Here is a 25,738-nt window from a genome sequence, read left to right on the forward strand (position 1 = left end):
CAATGTTCCTTCCAATTATGTTTTTTTTTGTGCGTGGTCCCTTTTAATTGGCTGCATGGCCCATTCAAATTGTCAGGCAGGCGTGGTTTCTTCCATGTAAAAGCCACTGAGCAGCCTGCGCAGGACTTCCAGTTTAGTTGGGAATGTTCGTGTCCACGTGACTTGTGTAAAACGCATTGTGCAACTCACATGTTGTAGTTTCAAACTTGGGTTGTGTCTTTTGAGCATGGAGTTGTGCAAGGTGAAATACTGAAGTTTTAACACTGTTAATTAAGTGCCTTGGAAAGTTTTACTACATTAAAGGCACTATATAAATATAAGTTGGTGGTTGCAAGCAGAGATGATAAATTAAATGTGTATACAGTAATGCATATTGGCTTGTGTGTCTACCATCCCCAGAAATAGTGTCTTGGTACTAATATACTAAAGAGCTAATGCTATTGTTTAAAGAAAGAAAGCCTTGCCTTTATATAGCACCTTTCACGGCCACCAGATGTCTCAAAGTGCCTTACAGCCAATGAAGTACTTTTGGAGTGTAGTCACTGTTCTAATATGGGAAACATGGCCGCCAATTAGCAAACAGCAAGCTCCCACAAACAGCAATGTGATAATGACCAGATAATCTGTTTTTGTTATGTTAATTTGAGGGATAAATATTGGCCAGGACACCGGTAAGATAACTCCCCTGCTCTTCTTAGAAATAGTGCCCTGGGATCTTTTACGTCCACCTGAGAGAGCAGGTGGGACTTCGGTTTAACATCTCATCTGAAAGACAGCACTTCCGACTGTGCAGCACTCCCTCAGCACCGCACTGGAGTTTCAGCCATGATGTGCTCTGTGTGAGGAAAAGTACAGGGATTGAATTTGAAGGATTTCTGTGATCTTTTGTGTGTTTTTTTCCCCTCAAATCTCATCTCATAGGCAGTCCCTCGGAATCGAGAAAGACTTGCTTCAACTCGGTCCTTGGCTGGCTGAACAGTCCAATACGAGAGCCACAGTCCCTGTCACAGGTGGGGCAGATAGACGTTGAGGGTAAGGATGGGTGGGACAGATTTGCCGCACGCTCTTTCTGCTGCCTGCGTTTGATTTCTGCATATTCTCGCCGATGAGACTCGAGGTGCTCAGCGCCCTCCCGGATGCAATTCCTCCACTTAAGGTGGTCTTTGGTCAGGGACTCCCAGGTGTCAGTGGGGGTGTTGCACTTTATCAAGGAGGCTTTGAGGGTGTCCTTGTAACGTTTCCTCTGTCCACTTTGGCTCGCTTGCCTTGAAAGAGTTCTCAGTAGAGCACTTGCTTTGGGAGTCTCGTGTCTAGCATGCTAGACACATGTAGCCTGCCCAGCGGAGCTGATCAAGTGTGGTCAGTGCTTCAGTGCTGGGGATGTTGGCCTGGTCAAGGATGCTAACGGTGCGTCTGTTCTCCCAGGGGATTTGTAGGATCTTGCGGAGACATTGTTGATGGTATTTCTCCAGCGGCTTGAAGTGTCTGCTGTACATGGTCCATGTCTCTGAGCCATACAGGAGGGTGGGTATTACTACAACCCTGTAGACCATGAGCTTGGTGGCAGTTTTGAGGGCCTGGTCTTTGAATACTCCTTTCCTCAGGCGGCCGAAAGCTGCACTGGCGCATTGGGGGCAGTGTTGAATCTCGTCGTCTGCATTTGTTAAGAGGCTCCAGAGGTATAGGAAATGGTCCGCGTTGTCCAGGGCCGCGCCGTGGATCTTGATGACTAGCAAGGGGCAGTGCTATGCGGCGAGGACAGAATAGTGGAGGACCTTTGTCTTCCGGATGTTTAGCATAAGGCCCATGCTCTCGTAGGCCTCAGTAAAAACGTCTACTATTTTCTCAAATAGTTGTGCAACAGTTTACCAGTTTTGAATGTGCCAATTGACCACAACGATATTGCACATAATGCTGTTTAAATTGATGTTTGAACATTCAAATGTATCTTCCCTTCCCAGTGTCTGCAAAAGATCTCTTCCTGACTGATCTATTCTTGAAAATTAAAACTGAAGAAGCTGGAAAAACTCAGCAGGTTAACCAGCATCAGTGGATGAAACAAAGATTGACGTTATAGGTTTTAAAGCCTTCCTGAGGACTGGAGGATATTGCAGATTTATAGCAATTAAAAGAGGAACAGAACAAGGGAAAGGAGAAGGATGGAAATAGAATATCATCTGTAGTGCTTGGCTGGAGAACATAGTAGAAGTGATGCTCCTTAGCAGGAGACAAAGGCAGAAATAATGAGCGGTGCAGTGTGTGTGTGTGTGTGTGTGTGTGTGTGTGTGTGTGTGTGTGTGTGTGTGTGTGTGTGTGTGTGAATAGCTGGGGATGTGTAGGAAAGGAAGCAAGAAAATCTGACTCGGCAGAGTATTCGCCAGATGCTGTACATCTTGTCATAATTTCAGTCCTGAGGGGTCTAAGCCTGAAAAGGTAACTGATGCCTTACTGAGCATTTCCAGCTTTTTCTGTTCTTGCTTTCAGACTTCCAGCAGCTGCAGTATTTTGTTTGTTGATCCATTCTCGATGTTCTTTTCAGTAACTTGTTAATGAACAGCTACAGGTCAGAAGGTTGCAGATTTATAAAGCGCAATGTTTATCATGTGGCCTCCTATCCCTGAAGATAATCTGTAAAGATACTTCTACCTGACCTAGAATGGTTCTATCAACTTGTTTGATAGAGGCAGTCTATGGAAGAGTGTGGAGATTTTACTAATCCACTCAAAGAGCATCATTGGTCTAGTTGTTCCTTACAATTGGTCAACAGGTCTCCATTGGCAGCTGCTGTGGGGCTACTTGAGGGCTGGGTGTCTTTTTTTCTGGAGTTTACTATATCTGCCTCTTAAAGTAGTATTAGGTAGGTCTTGGGTCTCTCAATGCCTCTCTTTCTGTCATCTCCGCTCCCCAAGCTGAGTTTTGCCTTCCTACAACACTCAACCAGGTTGAGCGTCTCATCATTTGAAGCGCCTAAGGTATCTTCTGCAGTGCCGCAGCTCCCATCTCTAAAAGTAGCCCAGTCTGTCTGTGGGCTCTGCCAGTACCTAAAAGCTGTTGGAACTAATGGTGATGTGAGAGATTTTGAGCCATTGGATGGCTGAGCCTCTGGGGAGATTAGAATTTTTTTTAAACTTCAGAGCTGCAAGACAACACTGGTCCGAGTTGCTATACTCAGCGTGTCTGAAGACCCGGGCATTATCAACTGCACGTCAGCAAGTGTTTGTAATAATATGGTCTATTTTTAATTTGGTAGTTCCATCGTTGCTATACCATGTGTATCTGTGGATGGCTTTTCTGGGAAGGAAGGTGCCCCATTATCTTGAGACAATGGGCAGATGTCAATGTGAGCTGCTCACATCCGTACATGTGTTCCACCTCGAGCCAGAGCTACAAGAATTGACACTCTGTTATTGTCCGAGGCCCCTCATGATATTAAAGAAGCTGTAGTCAAATTGAAGGATGGGATAAAGCTGCAGCATATGTTTCATCCCTCCAGAACTCCTGAACTCAGAGTCCGGAAGGTTGAAGGTTCTGAGGTCAAGTCCCACTTTGGAGACTTGAGCACAAAAATCTAGGCTGACGTGCAGTGCTGAGAGTGCTGCACTGTTGGAGGTGCCATCTTTTAGGTGAGATATTAAACTGAGGCCCCGTCTACTCTCAGGTGGATGTAAAAGATCTCGTTATTTCCAAGAAGAGCAAGGGAGTTATCCCTGTTGCTCTGGACAATATTTATCCCTCAACCAACTTAACAAAAACAGATTATCTGGTCATGATCACATTGCTGTTTGTGGGAGCTTGCTGTGCACAAATTGGCTACCGCGTTTCCTACATTACAACAGTGCCTACACTTCCAAGTGCTTCATTGGCTGTGAAACACTGTGGGACGTTCCGAGGTCTTGAAAGGTGCAAATAAATCCAAGTCTTTTTTTTTTAAATACGCTGAAGAAGATTGCCTGCTCCTGCTATTTACATAAGCGCGGATTGATTCAATTGTTCCTCTCCAATGGCGCCAAGGCTACCTCGTGCATTTCTTTTTACAAAGACAAGGGAATTAAAACAGACTGCCAACTACACGGGTTGTCATCATCCTAATGTAAGCAGTGGCTAAAGTATTTGCTTGGTTGATGCTTGCTCTCAAGAACCCTCAGACAAACACCCCAATCAGGTAGGGTTTCAGAGAATATGTCCACCATTGACCAGACAATTTACACCACGGCAGGTGGCAGCCACACAACGCAAAGACAATGAGCTGCTATATATTGCCTATATTGATTTGGAAAGAGGCTTTTGGCTCAATGACTCTGTTTCCTGTAACAATCTTTAGGTATCCCTTCCAAAATAATATCATTAATCAGAGGGCTTTATGTCCACGCAAGCAGCCAGGTCTATATTGACAGAAAGCTTTTTGAAACAGAAACGTGCTCCTGTGCTGTTTTATTGTTAGTTGATTTGAATTAATTCAAATTTTTAGGCAAAAATGAGTGTCAGCAGGAGTAAACTGTACTTTGTCCTGTAAGCATTAGCTGCCAAAATCCCCGTATACAAACCAGAAGAGAATGGGTTTGCCCTAAATCTCCTTACTAAAAATGTGGGACTGTTTTTTAAATTGTGGTTTTAGTCATTTTCTGAGGGGCACTGTAGGGCATGTAAAACAATTGCACTGATAAGAGCAACATATGTGCATTGGGGGCGATAAAAGGGACAGTGAGGAGAAACAAAGACTCAGATGACTTTAAAATGGTGCCACAACATCAGGATTTAGAAATTGGGTATAAATATTTTAAATGACCATAATCCTTCGTTCTGGCTTTAAACCATAACGTCAATCTCTGAAAATTGAGTTTCGGTTGGCTGCAGTGCTAAAACAGTAGAAATTAAGCTCTTAATTCAGTTTATTTTTTGAAGTGCTCCATATTTATAGTGTGGCCTTGAAATCATTGTTTCATGTGTGAGCAGCAGTTAATGATAGAGTTGGTGCATCATCTGCGAATCCTTTGTAATGTTGGCATTAAATTGTGATGCTTTTATCAAAAAAGCTTATAGTTGGTTACAGTGTCAGCCATGGCTCAGTTGTTGGCACTCTCGCTTGAGTCAGAAAGTTGTGGGCTCAAGTCCCACTCCAGGGACTTGAGCACAAAATCTCAGCTAACATTCTAGTGCCATGCTGAGGGTGGTGCAGTCATTCAGATGAGACTTTAAACCGAGGCCCTGTCTGCCCCCTCAGGTGGATGTAAAATATCCCATGGCATTATTTCGAAGAAGAGCAGGGGAGTTCTTCCCAGTGTCCTGGCCAATATTTATCCCTCAACCAACATCACTAAAACAGAATAGCAGATCTTTGGGATTTAAAAAAATTTGTTCACGGGACCTGGGTGTCGCTGGCAAGGCCAGCATTTATTGCCCGTCCCTAATTGCCCTCGAAGATGGTGGTGAGCCTCCACCTTGAACCACTGCAGTCCTTGTGGTGAAGGTTCTCCCAGGATATGATTAAAATTCTGAAAAGATGAGACAAGGTAGATAAGATTGTTTCAGTTGATGAGGGGGTGAGAATAAGGTGCCATACGAGATGAAATGTAAGGTTTTGGACAAAGAACATGAGAAACGTAGCAATTTGAGGGTATGGAATTTACTTCCAGGATTGGTGGTTGAGGCAGCTACTGTGTTAACATTCAAGATTATATTGGCCAGGTGGATGAAAGAAAAGGACATGAAGGTATATAGGAACAGACTGGGTACATGTGATTTGCACTACGCTCATGTGGTGGGTAAAAACGGAAATGGGCTGAATGGCCTGTTTCTGTAATATAACGTCTGTATTTCTATGTAAATCCTCAGGGACACTGACCTTTCTGGCCCACTGTGCTTCAGTGCAAGTTGTTGTAGTTGAGCTGTATAGTCATTTTACTGGGCTATCTCTGTTCAGTCATTTAGGTGTTGCTTTCATTTCTAGAAAGAAATGTGCATGTATCATTTAAAAAAAAAACTAATTGCACTGTAAAGTGAGTGAGGGCTGTTTTCTTGATTGGGGTGAGACGCTTTCCAGGCGGATGTATTGAAAACTATTCTGCCTCATAAGGCATTGCGATATTGAATAGTTCAAATATGTGAATACGAGACAGTTTAGAAAAAAAGGGCCACTCTGTTTTGAGCTTTAGGAAAACCGGTGTATTTTGGTCACTTCAGATGTTGCAGCAAAAGCAAGGATTTCCCAGCAAGCAGGGGAAACAAGGAAGTGTTGAATGGAAGTAAGGTTAAGTCTTCAATTGTAGATAAATAAACTGATAACGTATCAATTTAGTTATTGGCTTAATTTTCTGAGCACAGAATGAAGTAACAGCAACTGGCATTTATGTAACGCCTTCAATATAGAAAAGCGTACAAAGGAGCTTCAGAGCTATAAGGAAAAAAGTTAATGCAGAGAAATAATGCATGAAAAAGGATAATGAAGATAGGATGAGAAGTCTGCTGAAGAAAGACACTGGCTACAGATGATGACTTCCAACAGACTTGCCTGGTGTGAAGGTCAAGCAGACCAGAGAAAAGTAGATACTGCCCAACAGCTAATCTCCTGCAAAAAGATGTCTTGCAACGTGAATCAGCAGAAGGCTGGCTGGATTCTGTACTCTATTTTTTTTTTCATGCACGGTCCCTTTAACTGGCTGCATGGCCCACTCATCTTTCCATGCATGCGCGGTTTCTTTCATGTAAAGGTTGGTGAGCGATCTGCGCGGGACCTCCAGTCTGTGGCAGTGCTCAATCAAAATTGATCAGTGATGTGTTGAATAAAGATTGTAAACTTTAACGTTGCTAAACTGTATTGTAATCTTAGACATTGGAGTCATTTGACACGAAGCAATACCCATTATTGAGCTATTGGTATACCTAGATTGTTCTGTCACATTTAGACTTGTGAAGAATAGTACTTATCCAATGAATTCTACAATCCTCAATACTTGTCATGGTTTTGTGTTATCGGTGTTAATCAAAGTAGTTAGCACATCTGTGACTGACCTCACGATTGTGGCAAGTAGTTACACTTCACTCTACTGCAGTTGTCGTTTGATTTCGATAAATATTGATGTAATTTCGACTGGTTATTCAAAGGTGAGCTAAGTTAGGCAGTTTCTAAATCTTGGATTCGAATGGTAGTTTTCAATCCAACTGTCTGATGTGTACATGCTGGGGGAAAAAAGGCAAAGTATGTTTTTAACTAAAATGGATCTTTGGAGCAATATTTTATATATTGTATGGAATTTAATTCTCATTTCATTAACAAGCTCGACGTAATTTGTGAGCTGTTTTTCAAATGTGAGTCCAGTGTGATATCACGTAAGTTAACAAGCCTACTGAGGGATCAAGGACATTATACAATCCTGACATCATAACTGGAGGGGGAAGAGGAAAAAGAGAGGGTGTTTCTTTTTGCTAAGCACCTCCTCCCCAAATTCTGAAATTGGGTTTGCAATATAATTTCCAGAAAAACACATGTAAATTTCACAAGGGAGAGTTTTCATTTTGGTGTACCGAGGGAGTAATAACTTCCAAAGGTACTCTAAATTTGTGCAGCAATTGGTTGACAATTTATATCTGTATACCAACTGTCTGAATCAGATGGCTGTTGTCTCCTCTCTTTATTCCCTCTCACCTCTACCCCCCTCCCCCCCCAGTAAAGAAAAGTTGTAATAACTTCCATTCCCTAGCCACTGACTCCATCCCTCTCCCTAGCATCTATCTGAGGCTGAACCAGACTGTTGCAACCTTGGTGTCCTATTTGACCCTGAAATGAGCTTCCAACCATGTATACACGCCATAACGAAGACCGCCTATTTCCATCTCCGTAACATTGCCCGTCCCCGCTACTGCCTCAGTTCGTCTGCTGTTGAAACCCTCATCCATGTCTTTGTTACCTCTAGACTTGACTATTCCAACACACTCCTGGCTGGCCTCCCACATTCTACCCCATTTAAACTTGCCCATGTCCTGACTCGCCCCTGTGCTCGCTGACCTACATTGACTCCTAGTTAAGCAATGCCTCGATTGTAAAATTCACATCCTTGTTTTCAAATCACTCCATGCCCTCGCCCCTCCCTATCTCTCTCCTCTCCAGCACCACAATCCCCCCCCTCCTCCCGAGATGTCTGCGCTCCTCTAATTCTGCCTTCTTGAGCATTCCTGATTTTAATCACTCCACCATTGATGGTTGTGCCTTCAACTGTCTTGGCCCTAAGCTCTGGAATTCTCTCCCGAAACCACTCCGTGCCTCTACCTCTCTTTCCTCCTTTAAAAGATGCTCCTTAAAACCTACCTCTTTCACCAAGCTTTTGGTCATCTGCCCTAATTTCTCCTTATGTGGCTCACTGTCAAATTTTGTTTTATGACACTCCTGTGATGAGCATTGTGATGTTTTACTACATTAAGGCTGCTATATAAATACAAGTTTTTGTTGTCCTATTACTCATTTATTAATTTTTGTATGTTCTATCTCTCTCTTTAATGACTGTCTTTAGGCTTATTTATTGTTTTGGTACTGCTTTGTCAACTTGGCTCATTGCTCCCGCCTGCAATACTAGTTTTTAACTGGCACTTCATCCTAATGTAGTGTGGTCGAAGAGGTGTTCTTTTGCACCATTCGACTTGGGCATAGGATGAAGATTTTAAACACCCCGTTGCACTTTACTGATGTCACAGTGACAACACTGGTTGACCAATTGTGATCTTAAATGTTGGGACTTTATGATGTATTGCTTGTCACTGATGAACGGCATTCTAATTATTGTCTATTCTTCTTGTTTATTCAGCAACCAAGTTATTACTCAGTTTTTCAAGCCAGATCCAGCTCCAGGTTAGTATATGTGAATTATTTTTTTCCAAGGAAGAGACATATAAATTGGCCAGAAAAAACAGCAAACCTGAGGACAGGGAGAAATTTAGAATTCATCAGAGGAGGACAAAGGTTTAATTAAGAGAGGGAAAATAGAATGCGAGAAGAAGCTTGCCGGGAACATAAAAACTGACTGCAAAAGCTTCTATAGATATGTGAAGGGAAAAAGATTAGTGAAGACAAACGTTGGTCCCTTGCAGTCGGATTCAGGTGAATCTATAATGGGGAACAAAGAAATGGCAGACCAATTGAACAAATACTTTGGTTCTGTCTTCACGAAGGAAGACAAAAATAACCTTCCGAAAGTACGTGGGGGACCGAGGGTCTAGTGAGAAGGAGGAACTGAAGGATATCCTTATTGGGCGGGAAATTGATGGACTTGAAGGCCGATAAATCTCTGGGGCCTGATAGTTTGCATCCCAGAGTACTTAAGGAAGTGGCCCTAGAAATAGTGAATGCATTGGTGATCATTTTCCAACAGTCTTATCAGCTCGGGATCAGTTCTATGGACTGGAGGGTAGCTAATGTAACACCACTTTTTAAAAAGGGAGGGAGAGCGAAAGTGTGTAATTATAGACCGGTTAGCCTGACATCAGTGGTGGGGAAAATGTTGGAATCAATTATTAAGGATAAAACAGTGCATTTGGAAAGCAGTGACAGGATCGGTCCATGTCAGCATGGATTTATGAAGGGGAAATCATGCTTGACAAATCTTCTGGAATGTTTTGAGGATGTAACTAGTAGAGTGGACAAGGGAGAACCAATGGATGTGATGTATTTGGACTTTCAAAAGGCTTTTGACAAGGTCCCACTCAAGAGATTGGTGTGCAAAATCAAAGCCCATGGTATTGGGGGTAATATACTGACGTGGATAGAGAACTGGTTGTCAGACAGGAAGCAGAGAGTCGGGATAAATGGGTCCGTTTTAGAAAGGCAGGCAGTGACTAGTGGACTGCTGCAGGGCTCAGTGCTGGGACCCCAGCTCTTTACAATATACATCAATGATTTGGATGAAGGAATTGATTGTAATATCTCCAAGTTTGCAGATGACACTAAACTGGGTGGCGGTGTGAGCTGTGAGGGGGACGCTAAGAAGCTGCAGGGTGACTTGGACAGGTTAGGTGAGTGGGCAAATGCATGGCAGATGCAGTATAATGTGGATAAATGTGAGGTTATCCACTTTGGGGGCAAAAACACGAAGACAGAATATTATCTGAATGGTGGCAGATTCGGAAAAGGGGGAGGTGCAACGAGACCTGGGTGTCATGGTTCATCAGTCATTGAAAGTTGGCATGCAGGTACAGCAGGCGGTAAAGAAGGCAAATGGTATATTGGCCTTCATAGCTAGGGGATTTGAGTATAGGAGCAGGGAGGTCTTACTGCAGTTGTACAGGGCCTTGGCGAGGCCACACCTGGAATATTATGTTCAATGTTGGTCTCCTAATCTGAGGAATGACGTTCTTGCTATTGAGGGAGTGCAGTGAAGGTTCACCAGACTGATTCCTGAGATGGCTGGACTGACATATGAGGAGAGACTGTATCGACTGGGCCTGTATTCACTGGAGTTTAGAAGAATGAGAGGGGATCTCATAGAAACATACAAGATTCTGACGGGACGGGACAGGTTAGATGCGGGTAGATTGTTCCCGGTGTTGGGGAAGTCCAAAACCAGGGGACACAGTCTTAGGATAAGGGGTAGGCCATTTAGGACTGAGATGAGGAGAAACTTCTTCACTCACAGGGTTGTTAATCTGTGGGATTCCCTGCCGCAGAGAGTTGTTGATGCCAGTTCATTGGATATATTCAAGAGGGAGTTAGATATGGCCCTTACGGCTAAAGGGATCAAGGGGTATGGAGAGAAAGCAGGAAAGGGGTACTGAGGGAATGATCAGCCATGATATTGAATGGTGGTGCAGGCTCGAAGGGCCGAATGGCCTACTCCTGCACCGATTTTCTATGTTTCTGTTAAGACAGCAACTTGATGTTTAATCAATTAGCTGCGTAACTGAATTACATTTGAAATTATTTTTTTTTAATGGTTCAAATATTAAGAGTGCTGAAAAGTTGATAACTGATTAGGATCAGACTTTTTTAGGCTGCGCAGTTGTGTGGAATGGGAGTTGGGCACACAGAAGAAAATATTGGAGTGCATTTCTATATTTGTAAGAGAGAAAACTCAAACTTTCTTTGTCCCTAAGCATTTTACAGTCACGTCATTACTTTTGAAGTGCAGTCACTGTTTATGACAGCAGTGCTAATAAAATCCCTGAAATCTGCAGCATTCGGCAAGGAGTTTCTTTCTTCCCCATCCACTCAGTGAATCTGCCCTCTGTGTATGTTGGCAGGTAAAATGACCAGATTCGAAATGATGAAGACAGCTCTTCGGCTTGTCTTAATTCATCCATCCAGAGCAACACTGTAATACTATGTACAATGATATCATTTTCACAATGAAGAGGCAAATTTGGCTGAAGCAATGGTTTTTGTGCTGTGAAATGCAGTTTTCCAGGGATAAAACCATCCTACCAATGTCCCCTGAACACTCACTCTGTTTTCCCAGGGTCTTTGTCCCTCATCCTCTTGATTGTCATCAGCATTAAAACTTCCTTTTTCAAATTTACAGGCTTCGAAAGCTAGTGGTAGTTACTCTGCAAAAATTCAGAATTGGAGGCTCGGGGGGGAAAAAAACATCCTCCCCTCATCTTTCTCTCCTTTTCCCTTGCCTCTTCCATTGTGACCTCAGATTGCATAATGTCTGTGATGTCACATTGGGCTCACAATTGCATTTCCCCATCGCTTACCTTCCGAGTGAAAATAGTTCTGGCTTCCTTAGCCTGTCTTTATATAATCAGTAACTCCTGCCAACAAATCGGAAGCTACTGGAAAGTCCCAAATTAAGAATAACGGTCCCAGATGTAAAAAGGGGGTCTGCGTAAATGCCAACTCGTATCTGCTTTTGATCAAAATCCATTTATATTTATAATATTTTATCTATGCAGTTAAGATTTGTAGTTCTGTGGAGACTCCGATTTGAGAATAAACACAAGCAAGAAATCCAGAGAAATGAATATTAAAACATTCTCTTTGGATTGGCCCAATAAACATCCTCGTTATTTAAAGCTGCCTTATAGCGTTTTTTTCCCCCTTGGAAATAATTTTATTACAAAGAAATGCAAATAAAATTTAAAAAGCGCACCATTTTCCGAGTAGCAATCCACGCTCAACTTTATCTCCAGTTTAATATGTTTCTCTTTTTTAAAAAAAAAATCTTTCCTATCATCTAAACAGGTTGCATGCTCAACTTCACCGTATTTTTAAAAAAAACCCCAACTATGCAAGCTTGACTACTTCCGGTTCGATAGCAGCAGTCACGTCCTTTCATAATACAGCCATTGAAAAATAGGAGCATCTTATACCCTTATCTGAATTCCTCCTAGTGTCTTGTAGATTACCACAATGCGACACTATGCCAGGTGATCTTGCTGCAATGCACTCGTATCACTTTGGGTCTATTGACCTCCAAACTTTTTGTGACCACTGCCGAGCACCCTGGCAACATTGCAATTGGCAACATTTTATGCTTTCATATTTTATTGCTTCTGAACCATTCTATTTAATTTTCTTGTCATGCTATTTTTTTAATGCATTTTACATGGACCTGTTGGGCCAAATGGCCTGATTCTGTGCTTTAAATACTTTGTAATACATTTCTCACTCATAAATTCAATTGCTGGTAGGTTTCTTTGTAAATGTGAGTCTCTTTACTGCAAGGCCAAGTTCTTTCAGGTACATAAGAACATAAGAAATAGGAACAGGAGTAGGCCATATGGCCCCTCGAGCCTGCTCTGCCATTCAATAAGATCATGACTGATCTGATCATGGACTGAGCTCCATTTCCCTGCCCTCTCCCCATAACGCCTTATCCCCTTATCGTTTAAGAAGCTGTCTATTTCTGTCTTAAATTTATTCAATGTCTCAGCTTCCACAGCTCTCTGAGGCAGTGAATTCCACAGATTTACAACCCTCAGAAGAAGTTCCTCCTCATCTCAGTTTTAAATGGGTGGCCCCTTATTCTAAGATCATGCCCTCTAGTTCTAGTGTCTCTCATCAGTGGCAACATCTTCTCTGCATCCACCTTGTCAAGCCCCCTCATAATCTTATACGTTTTGATAAGATCACGTTCTCATTCTTCTGAATTCCAATGAGTAGAGGCCCAACCTTCTCAACCTTTCCTCATAAATCAGCCCCCTCATCCCTGGAATCACACTAGTGAACCTTCTCTGAACTGCCTCCAAAGCAAGTTGTATCCTTTCGTAAATATGGAAACCAAAACTGCACGCAGTATTCCAGGTGTGGCCTCACCAATACCTTACATAGCTGTAGCAAGACTTCCCTGCTTTTTTATACTCCATCCCCTTTGCAATAAAGGCCGAGATACCATTGGCCTTCCTGACCACTTGCTGTACCTGCACACTATCCTTTTGCGTTTCATGCACAAATATCCCCAGGTCCTGCTGTACTGTGGCACTTTGCAAACTTTCTCCATTTAAATAATAACTTGCTGTTTGATTTTTTTTTTTTTGCCAAAGTGCATGACCTCACACTTTCCAACATTATACTGTATCTGCATGAACCAGTTGTCTCCAACATGCTGGAGACCTGCCTGAAGTTGAAAAGAGCATGGTTCACTGCACTGATTTATGATCGCCATAGTGTTAACCACCTCCTTCTTTCTGGCTTGATAGTTATAAATGTAAGACCACTCCAACCTCTGTCGTTGAGCTACAGTAAACGGACGACGCCTGCGTCTGTGCACACAGAGGCTAAACTCCAGGACGTAGTCAACATATTTATCGAGCCGTATGAAAGCATGGGCCTTACGCTAAACATCAGTAAGACCAAGGTCCTCCACCAGTCTGTCCTCTCCGCACAGCACTGCCCCCCCAGTCATCAAGATCCACGACGCGGCCCTGGGCAACGTGGACCACTTCGCTTATCTCGGGAGCCTCCTATCAACAAGAGCAGGCATTGATGACAAGATCCAACACCGCCTCCAGTGCGCCAGTGCAGCCTTCGGTTGCCTGAGGAAAAGAGTGTTTGAAGACCAGGCCCTCAAAACTGCCACCAAGCTCATAGTCTACAGGGCCGTAGTAATACCCGCCCTCCTGTATGGCTCAGAGACATGGACCATGTACAGTAGACACCTCAAGTCGCTGGAGAAATACCACCAACAATGTCTCCCCAAGATCTTACAAATCCCCTGGGATCTCCTCGTCCAGGCCATCATCCCCAGCATGGAAACACTCCGCTGAGCAGGCCACATAGTTCGCATGCCAGACACGAGACTCCCAAAGCAAGCGCTCTACTCTGAACTCATCCATGGCAAACGAGCCAAAGGTGGGCAGAGGAAACGTTACAAGGACACCCACAAAACCTCCTTGATAAAGTGCAACATCCCCACTGACACCTGGGAGTCCCTGGCCAAAGACCGCCCTAAGTGGAGGAAGTGCATCCGGGAGGGCGCTGAGCTCCTCGCGTATTGTCGCCGAGAGCATGCAGAAATCAGGCGCAGGTAGCTGAAGGAGCGTGAGGCAAACCAGGCTCCCTGCCTACTCTTCGCTTCAACCACTGTCTGTCCCACCTGTGACAGAAACTGTGGTTCTCGTATTGGACTGTACAGCCACCTAAGAATCATGCTAATAGTGGAAGCAAGTCTTCCTCAATTCCAAGGGACTGCCTATGATGATGATGATTATATGTGCAGAGGCTCGATGTGCTAATTATGTACAAGAACCTGTTAATTTTCTGCTCAAGGATGTAGCTGTGTGAGTACAACTTGTGTGGCGTCCCATCTTCCACCCTCCATAAACTTCAGCTCATCCAAAACTCTGCTCATCCAAAACTCTGCTGCCCATACCCTAACTGACACCAATCACCCATGTTCACCTGTTCACTCATCACTCCTGACCTACATTACTGCCCAGTCCACCAACACATCGATGAAACAAATTCTCGTCCTTGTGCTCAAATTCTTCCATGGCCTCTTCTTTCTTTACCCGGGCCCCCCCCCCCAAAATCTCTAACTTCCTCCTAGACCTACAACCCTCAAGAGTTCTCTGCAATCCTCCAACTCTAGCCTCCTGCATCCTCCACAGTGGGAGCCGTGCCTTCAGTTGGCTAGCCCTTGAGCTCTGGAATTCCCTCCCCAAACTCTTAGCCTCTCCTCTTCTCTCCTGCTTTAAGATGCTGCTTAAAACCTACCTCCTTGTCCAAGCATTTGGCCACCTATCCTAATGTCTCCCTCCTCCTTTGGATCAGTGTCACGTTTTGTCTGATTACGCTCCCGTGAAGAGCTGAGAGATGTTTTGCTACGTTAAAGGATATATAACGGCTAGTTGTTGTAATTGTGTAATTTCTTAAAATAATCGATTCAGTTCCAATTGATGCCTTTTCCTCTAACTCTTTGCCTTTTTGTTCCACATAGGAAAGGACAGATTGATTTTGGGCTCGCCTCGAAGAGGAGGCACCGATGGCGCCTCTGCATTACAGAATACTGAACCGTTCCAAAAACATTTTAACAAGACGCCTTCATTTAAATCCCGAAGATCCGTGCATTTGCCCTCAACACCTCAGAGAAGCCCTGTGCTAGAGGCTTTTATGAAAGGTGTCTTAAACTCGGAGAAAAAAGAAAGCATGGGAGGTGTCGTTAAATGCCAGGTTACTCAGCACCCTGGCTCTCCACGAGTGATTGTGCGAAGACTGTTCTTGCCTTCCAGCCAGTATCCCTCCCAGAATACTGTAGTCCAGGAGCATGGGAAAAACGTTAAACGATCTTCCAATCCGCAAGTCGCCTCGGCAACGCAGGAAGATTTAAGTTCCAAATGCAATGCAGACGACTATCGAAGTGCTACCTTGTGGCATCGGTCCCTACCGAACCAGCCGATCATGTCGCCACCAGGGTCACTCGATGTTTTGAAGTATACTAATGGCACAAACCGCTCAGACAGTACGCCTTGGTACATGCAACCTCGCTTATCTCCAAGGAGGCTACAGCAGCGGCACGGATTATTCAACAATGATTTTCAGAATACACTTCAAGCCTATAAAAGGGCACGAGAACTACGGAAACTTAGGTTGCAGAAAGGAAACCATTCTTCGTATTCTTCAGCCAATTCTTTTTCAGGGGGCACCATAAAACAGGCAAGTTGAGTAACTTAACCAGGACCCTTGTGTTGTTCCTGCTCCCCTCCTCGGTTTTAATGTTTGTGTGCACGTGCATTTTATGTATGCTAAAATTTCTCCCCCCACCCCACCCAGTGCTCAGTAGTATTTGTTTGCCGCCCAGTCAATCTATATGACTTTCCTGATTGCGACTGATTATAGCTAGATGATCTTAAATACAGTTATGTGGTTGTAGACTTGAATTCCCTGGAAGCTGGAGTGTGGTTAACAGTCGTTGTATCCGCTTCATAGGACTCACAACGACTATCAAAGGAGACCCTCACCTTATTGTCGTTTGCACTGATTTGAAAGCCACATTAGCAACACACTATTGGCCTGATTCTCAAGTCCGTTTCCCCCTTTTTCCCCTCACCAATTTTCTCGCCTCTCCTGAAGTCTTTGGCTTCTTGCTGCTTCTTTCCCTTTCTTGAATTTAGGATATGGCCTCCTATTTTAGAACCCCTGTACCAGTACTAGATAGTAAAATAACTGACCTTTACTGTTATGTTACGTGGCTGTAACTAGAATTGTACATGAAGAATGAGCAGTGAGGCTTTCTTCAGTTTTTTTTATTTGCAAAGATTTGCTGGTGCGTTGCATTGTTGATGCCACGACAGATTGTTTCACTTTATAATTAAGGATAGGGTGACTGAGCATCTTTAATTTTCAGTTAATCAGAGAAAGCCAGCATGGATTTGTGAAAGGTAGGCTATGCCTGACCAACCTGATTGAATTTTTGAAGAGGTGATGAATGTCGTCATCATCATCATCATCATCATTATCATCATCAAGTAGTGGACAGGGGAGTGTCTATGGATGTTATTTATATGGGCTTCCAGAAGGCATTTGATAAAGTCCCACATAAGAGACTGTTAACTTAGGTAGAAGCTCACGCAATTGAGGGCAAATTATTGACCTGGTTAGGAAATTGGCTGAGCGGCAGGAGACAGGCAGTAGGGATAATGGATAGGTACTCAAATTGGCAGGATGTCACTAGTAGTGTCCCGCAGGGAGCTGTGTTGGGGCCTCAGCTATACACAATATTAATGAACAACTTGGATGATGGCACAGAAAGTCATAAACCCAAATTTGCCGATGACGGAGAGGCAGCAATGTAGGCAGTGCGGATGAAAGCATAAAATTACAAAGGGCTATTAAGTGAATGTGCAAAACTGTGGCAAATGGATTTCAGTGTAAGCAAATGTGAGGTCATCCACTTCAGACCTAAAAAGGATAGAACAGGGTACTTTCTCAATGGTGAAAAGCTAAAACCAGTGGACGTCCAAAGAGACTTTGTGGGTCCAGGTACATAGATCATTAAAACGTCATGAACAGGTTCAGAAAATAATCACACAGGCTATTGGAATGTTGGCCTTTATATCAAGAGGACTAGATATCGGGTGACTGCAGTCCAAAACGGGAATTACAGTCTCTATCACTGGGACAGACAGTGGTTGAAGGAAAGGGTGGGTGGGGAAGTCTAGTTTGCTGCACGCTCCTTCCGCTGCCTGCGCTTGTTTTCTGTATGCTCTCGCCGATGAGACTCGAGGTGCTCAGTGCCCTCCTGGATGCTCTTCCTCCACTTAGGGCAGTCTTTGGCCAGGACGTCCCAGTTGTCAGTGGGGATGTTGCACTTTATCAAGGAGGCTTTGAGGGTGTCCTTGAAACGTTTCCTCTGCCCACCTGGGGCTCGATTGCCGTGTAGGAGCTCCGAGTAGAGCGCTTGCTTAGGGAGTCTCGTGTCAGGCATGCGGACTATGTGGCCCGCCCAACAGAGCTGGTCGAGTGTGGTCAGTGTTTCGATGCTGGGGATGTTGACCTGATCGAGAGCATTGACGTTGGTGCGTCTATCCTCCGTGGATTTGCAGGATCTTGCGGATGTAGATGCAATGAGTTGTGCAGCCAGTGGGCTGTATTCAGGGCCTTCCAACAGAGTGTTCTTTTATATAAAGTGTACAAGGCTTTTTTTTTAAGAAAATTACAAGTCGAATTTTACTTTTATTCTGGCTTATTTAATGCTCTCCAATGTTACGCAAAATGGTTTTTATTTCAAAGGCTTTGAGGTTACCATCTTGAAAATCTTGCTGGGTTAAAGCTATAAATTGTGGACAAGTACTATTTCCAAAGCCATACTTTTTTATAACTTGAATTTCTAGCTCGTAGATTTTTGGACAGAAAGGCACAAATATTAAAGCTGGCGTGCAGCTATCCAGTGGGGTGGGGGGGGGAGAAGGAAAGGGAGAAACGGCCCCTCTATCACTCCTTGCCAAAGTATTTCAAAATATACACCATTGCAGTGAGGTAAAATATTTTTGCAGTAGTAATTGAAGTTCAGGTGACTGGAGTATGTGCCATTCCCAGTCCCTCAGTAAATTACAGAAGCAAAATAATTAACACCAACTTGGGTTTCTGTTTAATTTTAACCTGTTCAGTATTTTCAGGATAGCTAAACATTTAAGCACCTGACAGAACTAAGCCTTTGTGTGTGTGTTGAAAAATAGCTCCTCATTGTGTTTCCTTTTTTGAAGGGGAAAGAGAGGGGTTAAAATCGGCTTTGTAACCGTTGTAAGACTAGGATCACTTGACTTTTAACATTCAGGCTCGCTCTAATGTATTATATCTCATTTTGTGCCACTGACTTCTATTTCTTGGTGTCTTGCAGGGCAACTTGAAGAGAGTATATTCTCTACCTTCAACATCATTAACAGGTACCTGAGTCAATCACGACCTAATCTAGAGTTGGTTTTACTTGGGCGTGTTTGTATAAGTGTCTTAATAATTGAATTATAAAAATTGTGACAGGAGCTCATTATAAAATGTTCACTAGATTCATGTAAAACTTACATCTGCAAGACTCTGTTGCTCTGGAAAGTTATACTGGGGATCTGCTTCTGGCTTGTCCTCAACCTTAAAAAAAAACCTGCAGATCATGAGCCATTGACTGCAAGGTTAAAAGTTGGAAATATTGATTGCATATCATACGGATATACCAAAGTTGTATGCCATGGAATAAGAACATAAGAAATAGGAGCAGGAGTAGGCCATGCGGCCCCTCGAGCCTGCTCCATCATTTAATACGATCATGGCTGATCCGATCGTGGACACAGATCCATTTCCTTGCTTGCTCCCCATAACCCCTTATTACCTTATCAGTTAAGAAACTGTCTATCTCTGTCTTAAATTTATTCAATGACCCAGCTTCCACAGCTCTCTGAGGCAGCAAATTCCAACCCTCAGAAGAAATTTCTCCTCATCTCACTTTTAAAGGGGCGGCTCTTTATTCTAGTCTCCCCCATCAGTAGAAACATCCTCGCTGCATCCACCTTGTCAAGCCCCCTCATAATTTTACACGTTTCGATAAGATCACCTCTCATTCTTCTGAATTCCAATGAGTAGAGGCCCAATCTACTCGACCTTTCTTCATACGTCAACCCCCTCATCTCTGGAATCAACCTAATGAACCTTCTCTGAACTGCCTCCAAAGCAAGTATATTCTTGTAAATATGGAAACCAAAACTGCACGCAGTATTCCAGGTGTGGCCTCACCAATATCTTGTATAGCTGTAGCAAGACTTTCCTGTGAAGTAAGAGGAAATAACACAGGCATTGACCATTTTGTAGTCCTCTCTGGATTTTGGCATGGTGCCGGAAGATTGGAGGACTGCTAATGTAGTACCCTTGTTTAAGAAGGGGAAAAGGGATAGACCGAGTAATTACAGGTCTGTCAGCCGAACCTCTGGTGGGAAAATTGTTGGTAAAAGTCCTGAAAGACAGGATAAATCTGCATTTGGAAAGGCAAGGATTAATTAGCGACAGTCAGCACGGATTTGTTAGGGGAAGATCGTGTCTGACTAACCTGATTTAATTTTTTGAGGAGGTAACCAAGAGGGTCGATGAGGGTAATGCGTACGATGTAGTATATATGGACTTTAGCAAAGCTTTTGATAATGTCCCACATGGTAGACCGGTTATGAAGGTGAAAGCCCATGGGATACAGGGCAAAGTATCAAGTTGGATCCAAAATTGGCTTGGAGGTAAGAAGCAAAGGGTAATGATTGATGGATGTTTTTGTGACTGGAAGGATGTTTCCAGTGGGGTTCAGCAGGGCTCAGTACTGGGTCCCTTGCTTTTTGTGGTTATATATCAACGATTTAGATTTAAATATAGGGAGTATGATTAAGAAGTTTGCAGACGACACTAAAATTGGCTGTGTGGTTGATAATGAAGAGGAAAGTCTGGCTGCAGGAGGATATCGATCTACTGGTCAGGTGGGCAGAGCAGCGGCAAATGGAATTTAATTCAGAGAAGTGTGAGGTGATGCACTTTGGGAGGGCTAATAAGGAACGGGTATACACTAAGCGGTAGGCCACTTAATAGTGTAGATGAACAAAGGGACTTTGGAGCGCTTGTCCATAGATCCTTGAAAGTAGCAGGCCAGGTGGATAAGGTGGTTAAGAAGGCATACGGAATGCTTGCCTTTATTGGCCGAGGCATAGAATATAAGAGCAGGGAGATTCTGCTTAAATTATATAATACTTTGGTTAGGTCACAGCTGGAGTACTGCGTGCAGTTCTGGTTGCCGTATTGTCGGAAGGACGTGATTGCACGAGAGAGAGTGCAGAGGAGATTTACTAGGATGCTGCCTGGAATGGAGAATCTTCGTTATGAGGACAGATTGGATTGGCTGGGTTTGTTCTCATTGGAACAGAGGAGGTTGAGAGGAGACCTCATTGAGGTGTATAAAATATTGAGGGGTCTGGACATAGTGGATAGTAAGGGTCTATTTCCATTGGTGGATAGGTCTATTACGAGGGGACATAGTTTTAAGGTGGTTGGTGGAAGGTTTAGAGGGAATTTGAGGGGTGGCTTCTTTATGCAGAGGGTTGCGGGGATCTGGAACTCGCTGCCTGGAAGAGTGTAGGATTCAGAAACCCTCACCACTTAAGAGATGGTTGGATGGGCACTTCAAGTACAGCAGCCTGCAGGGTTACGAACCTAGAGTTGGTAATTGGGATTAGACTGGGTGACCTTTGGTTGGACGGCGCAGATATAATGGTAAGTGCTGCAGGGAATATAATACGGCCAGCAGAATCTCCTGGACTAGTTTAGATTGCCTGGATATGTTGGAAAGGAATTTTCCCAGATTTTTTTTTCTCTAAATTGGCCTGGGTTTTTATCTGTTTTTTGCCTCTCCCAGGAAATCACATGGCTCCAGTTGGGGTGAATTATAGAATGTTTCAGTATAAGGGATGTCGCAGTTGTGTGAGGCAGACTGGTTGTGCTGGGTGCTTTTTGCCTTTCCGTCATTGTTCATAGGTTTACATGTAACCTTTGGAGCTGCTGACCGAGGTCCGTGTTGCTCTTTGTCGGCTGACATGAACACGATGGGCCGAAATGATCTCCTGCGCTGTAAATTTCTATGTTTCTATACTCCATCCCCTTTGCAATAAAGGCCAAGATTCCAATGGCCTTCCCAATCACTTGCTGGATCTGCATACTATCCTTTTGTGTTTCATGCACAAGTGCCCCCAGGTCCCGCTGTACTGCGTACTTTGCAATCTTTCTCCATTTAAATAATAACTTGCTCTTTGATTTCTTTTTTCTGTCAAAGTGCATGACCTCACACTTTCCAACATTATACTCCACATCTGTCAAATTTTTTCCCACTCATTTAGCCTGTCCATGATGTCCTTTTGCAGATTTTTTGTGTCCTCCTCACATATTGCTTTTCCTCCCATCTTTGTATCATCAGCAAACTTGGCTACATTACACTCGGTCCCTTCTTCCAAGTCGTTAATATAGATTGTAAATAGTTGCACCTTTCACATTCCGATGGTCAGATTGGATGGCGAGCGGTGGTATAACCAGCCCAAAATTTGCACAAATTAAAATGCGGGAGGGATCTGGAGAAAAACCAAAAGCACGATTGAAGAATTATGTTTTTAGGGGGCTTTTGGAAGATGTGCCACAGATGGCAAAATGGTGGTTTGGGGAGGGAGTTTCAAAACAAGGTACCATGCCTCAAAGATTGATGGAATTGGGGAGACTAGCAGTAATTCATTGTTGATGAGCGTGTATAGCTGGGAAATACGGTTGAGTTAAAGTAGAGTGAGAGCATAGAGGGATTTGAAAACTAAGCAAAGAAGACAGAGACCTTGATGGAAATATCAGAAGGGAACCTGTGGAGTTTGACGAGAGCAAATTGCACCTGTGCTTAATTCTCTCTTCTATGTTGGATCTTTAAAGAAAGTAAAGAAAGATACAGCGCCTTTCATGACTACTGGACGTCTCAAAGCATTTTAAAGTCAATGAAGTACTTTTGGACTGTAGTCACTATTGCAATGTGGGAAACATGGCAGCCATTTTTCTCACAGCAAGCTCCCAGCAACAGCAGTGTGATAACCTGATCTGTTCTTGTGATGATTGAGGGATAAATATTGGCCAGGATACCGGGGAGTAACTCCCCTTTAGTACTAAAGTGTTGTTGACTGCTGTTACGAGGATTTCTGAAATGCTTCACAAAGTAGTGATGCAATTTTGGACTCATTCCAAATAGACGGATATTGAGTAAACCTATTTTATGTTTACATGTTAGATATGGCTTCGTGATAGCATGCTTACCGCTCCAGAGACTTGAGCAGGTACTTGGACTGACCGAAAGAGTCATCATCATAGGCAGTCCCTCAGAATCGAGGAAGACTTGCTTCCACTCTCAATGAGTCCTTAGGTGACTGACCAGTCCAATACGAGAACCACAGTCCCTGTCACAGGTGGAACAGATAGTCGTTGAGGGAAAGGCTGGATGGGGAGTCTGGTTTGCCGCACGCTCTATCCGCTGCCTGCGCTTGATTTCTGCAAGCTCTCGGTGATGAGACTATGAAAGAGTGCTGCACTGCCAGAGGTGCTGCCTTTTGGATGGGATGTTAAACTAAAGCTCTATCTGCCTTGCCAGCTGGACTATTCGAAGAAGAGCAGGGAATTCTGGCCAATCTTTATCCCTCTGCCAACATCATTAAAACAGATTACCTGGCTGTCATCTCATTGCTGTTTGTGGGATCTTGCTCTGTGTGCAAATTATTTGCTACGTTTCCCTACATTACTAAAGTGACGATACTACAAAAAAAAAATGTAGTTCTTTATTGGCTGTCTCTAGAATTGTCTCTAGAATTGACTCTTCCAACACACTCCCTCCCATGTTCAACCCTCCGTAAACTTGAGATCATCCCAAAACTCTACTGCCTGTGTCCTAACTTACACCAAGTCTCGTTCACTCATCACTCCTGTGCTTGCTGCCCTGCATTGGCTCCTGATTACGCAAGGCCTCGATTTGAAAATTCTCATCCTTGTTTTTAAATCTCTTCATTGCCTCGCCCTTCCCTATCTCTAATCTCTTCCCCAACCTGCCGAGATATCTGCACTCCACTAATTCTGCCCTCTTGAGCATCCCCGATTTTAATCGCTCTACCATTAGTTGCTGTGCCTTCAGCTGCCAAGTCTCTACGCTTTGGAATTCCCTCTCCGCCCCGCTACCTCTCCTCATTTAAGACACTTCTTAAAACCTACCCCTCTGACCGAGTATTTGGTCATCTGCCCTAATATCTCCTTGTGTGTCTGTCAAATGTTGTTTTATATAATGCCCTGTAAAGCGTCTTGAGGTGTTTTGCTACGTTAAAGGGATCAAGGGGTATGGAGACAAAGCAGGAAAAGGGTACTGAGGGAATAACCAGCCATGATCTTATTGAATGGTGGTGCAGCCTCGAAGGGCCGAATGGCCTACGCCTGCACTTATTTTCTATGTTTCTAAAAGCGCTATATAAATAGGTTGTTGTTCTGAGGTCTTGAAAGGCAAGTTCTTTTCTAATCTAATGTGCTGTAAGAGTGCTGTGAAAATCATGTTGAACAAGCAGCACCTGGCAGTTGATAGACACCTTTAATAGTTATCTCTAGTTGGTTAATCATCTGGTGGTGCACTAAACCTCAGCGCGTTAGATGCGCAAGGCATAAACACAACTGCTACTATGTGAAAGGACAACTTGTAGTTTTAAAATACAGATATGTTTATAATGTTTTGCAAATATTTTTAGGACACTGATCCCGTATCAATAAAAAAAAAATCTTTCCGAGTTTATTGAAACAGTCGAAGAAGTGCGTGACTTTCAAGTATTGTGCACGGGATTTTTTTCTCTGTTCTGATTCCTGCTGGGGTTTAGCTGCATCTGACCGCTTGCCCACGTTGCCATTCTTTAATGTAGGTCAGGACTCCGTGCATCAGCTAGCTATTTGATCTTGTAGGGGCTTAACAGCTGAGCCCAATCTTGACTTTCCCTTGCATTCACAGGTTTGAAGCAGCAGGGACCTGCACATTGTGATCAGAAGTGGTAACTCTAGCTATGCTTTTCATTTCCCTTCTCTTAACCCCAGAGATATCAGGCCAGTTATATCTCCACTGCTTCCCTGACCTTGTGATCAGCTCACCAAACACAGATCAACTATGAAACCTCCCAGGTCTCTCTGACTCACGATAATAGAAGTGCATTCAGATCCTGTGGGGGCGGAGGGGAGAGTCACACAGGATTTTCAATAATGGGTCTCATTTATTAGTTCTTGAAAGTTATTTGTGAGTGACAATTTGTAACTCATTGGGAATTTTTTTTACATGTTTTCTCTTTCCTCCCCCCCCCCCCCCCCACATTTCAATAACAAAGAAAACAGTTTAATCGTTTCTAGTCAAGCAATGTGACTGCTTAAATCTTGACACTTCGGTGAAATGGCACAGGTTTGCTTTTGAGCAGGTTTCATATTTCAGTCTTCAATGCCAGCACAACTATAGCAACTGACATGTGAAATTTGCTTTTGAGTTGTTTAACTTCATAACTCTCATTGTCTCATAGTAACACGCTAAACTGTTGAAATTGACCTCCTCAAAACAGACAACACTTAGGATATTTCAATGTGGCACTTGTAGTCTTGGGGAAGTTAAAAAGGATTTATGATCTATGGCTGGCCCTAATCAATTTTTTAACATTGAAGACAGTTTCTCATCTCCATTCTAACCAGCAGCTGCAACCCTTATCTTTTGTTTTTGCTGGTAGTCCTTCTTTATCAACATTCTTAGTCCCATATCTCCTCTAACCTTTGAGTTCACGCCTCCATTGATAAAACTAACTCTAAGCAGCTGTTTACTTGTTGGCAACCACTTAATTTCCACCTGACAGCTCGATGCTCTATAAAGCCCTACTTATGAGATGCAGTGATCGTGACCATCTTTAAAAAGGGGGGACAAGTCCGACTGCGGCAACTACAGGGGAATCTCCCTGCTATCAGCCACTGGGAAGGTTGTTACTAGAGTTCTCCTCAACTGTCTTCTCCCTGTGGCCAAGGAGCTCCTCCCGGAATCACAGTGTGGATTTCGTCCCCTATGGGGCACAATGGACATGATCTTTGCAGCGAGACAGCTGCAGGAAAAATGCAGGGAGCAGCGCCAGCCCTTCTACATGGCCTTTTTCGATCTTATAAAGGCCTTCGACACTCAACCGTGAGGGTCTATGGGGCGTCTTCCTCCGTTTCGGATGCCCCCAAAAGTTTGTCAACATCCTTCGCCTGCTCCACGACGACATGCAGGCAGTGATCCTTACCAAC

The 25,738-nt window shown here is 43.6% G+C and overlaps 1 protein-coding gene across 1 annotated transcript in view; it reads left to right on the plus strand.

Annotated features, from left to right (window-relative positions):
- The window catches only part of slf2 (SMC5-SMC6 complex localization factor 2), a 107,814-nt gene that overhangs the window by 31,827 nt on the left and 50,249 nt on the right, over positions 1-25,738 (plus strand). The window contains exons 2-4 of the mRNA XM_070876488.1: positions 8,796-8,839; positions 15,363-16,078; positions 18,762-18,807. Coding sequence (XP_070732589.1) covers positions 8,796-8,839; positions 15,363-16,078; positions 18,762-18,807 — 806 coding nt within the window. The remainder of the gene's footprint in view (positions 1-8,795; positions 8,840-15,362; positions 16,079-18,761; positions 18,808-25,738) is intronic.

Source organism: Pristiophorus japonicus, chromosome 3 (genome assembly GCF_044704955.1).
Source record: "Pristiophorus japonicus isolate sPriJap1 chromosome 3, sPriJap1.hap1, whole genome shotgun sequence".
Taxonomy (NCBI): domain Eukaryota; kingdom Metazoa; phylum Chordata; class Chondrichthyes; family Pristiophoridae; genus Pristiophorus; species Pristiophorus japonicus.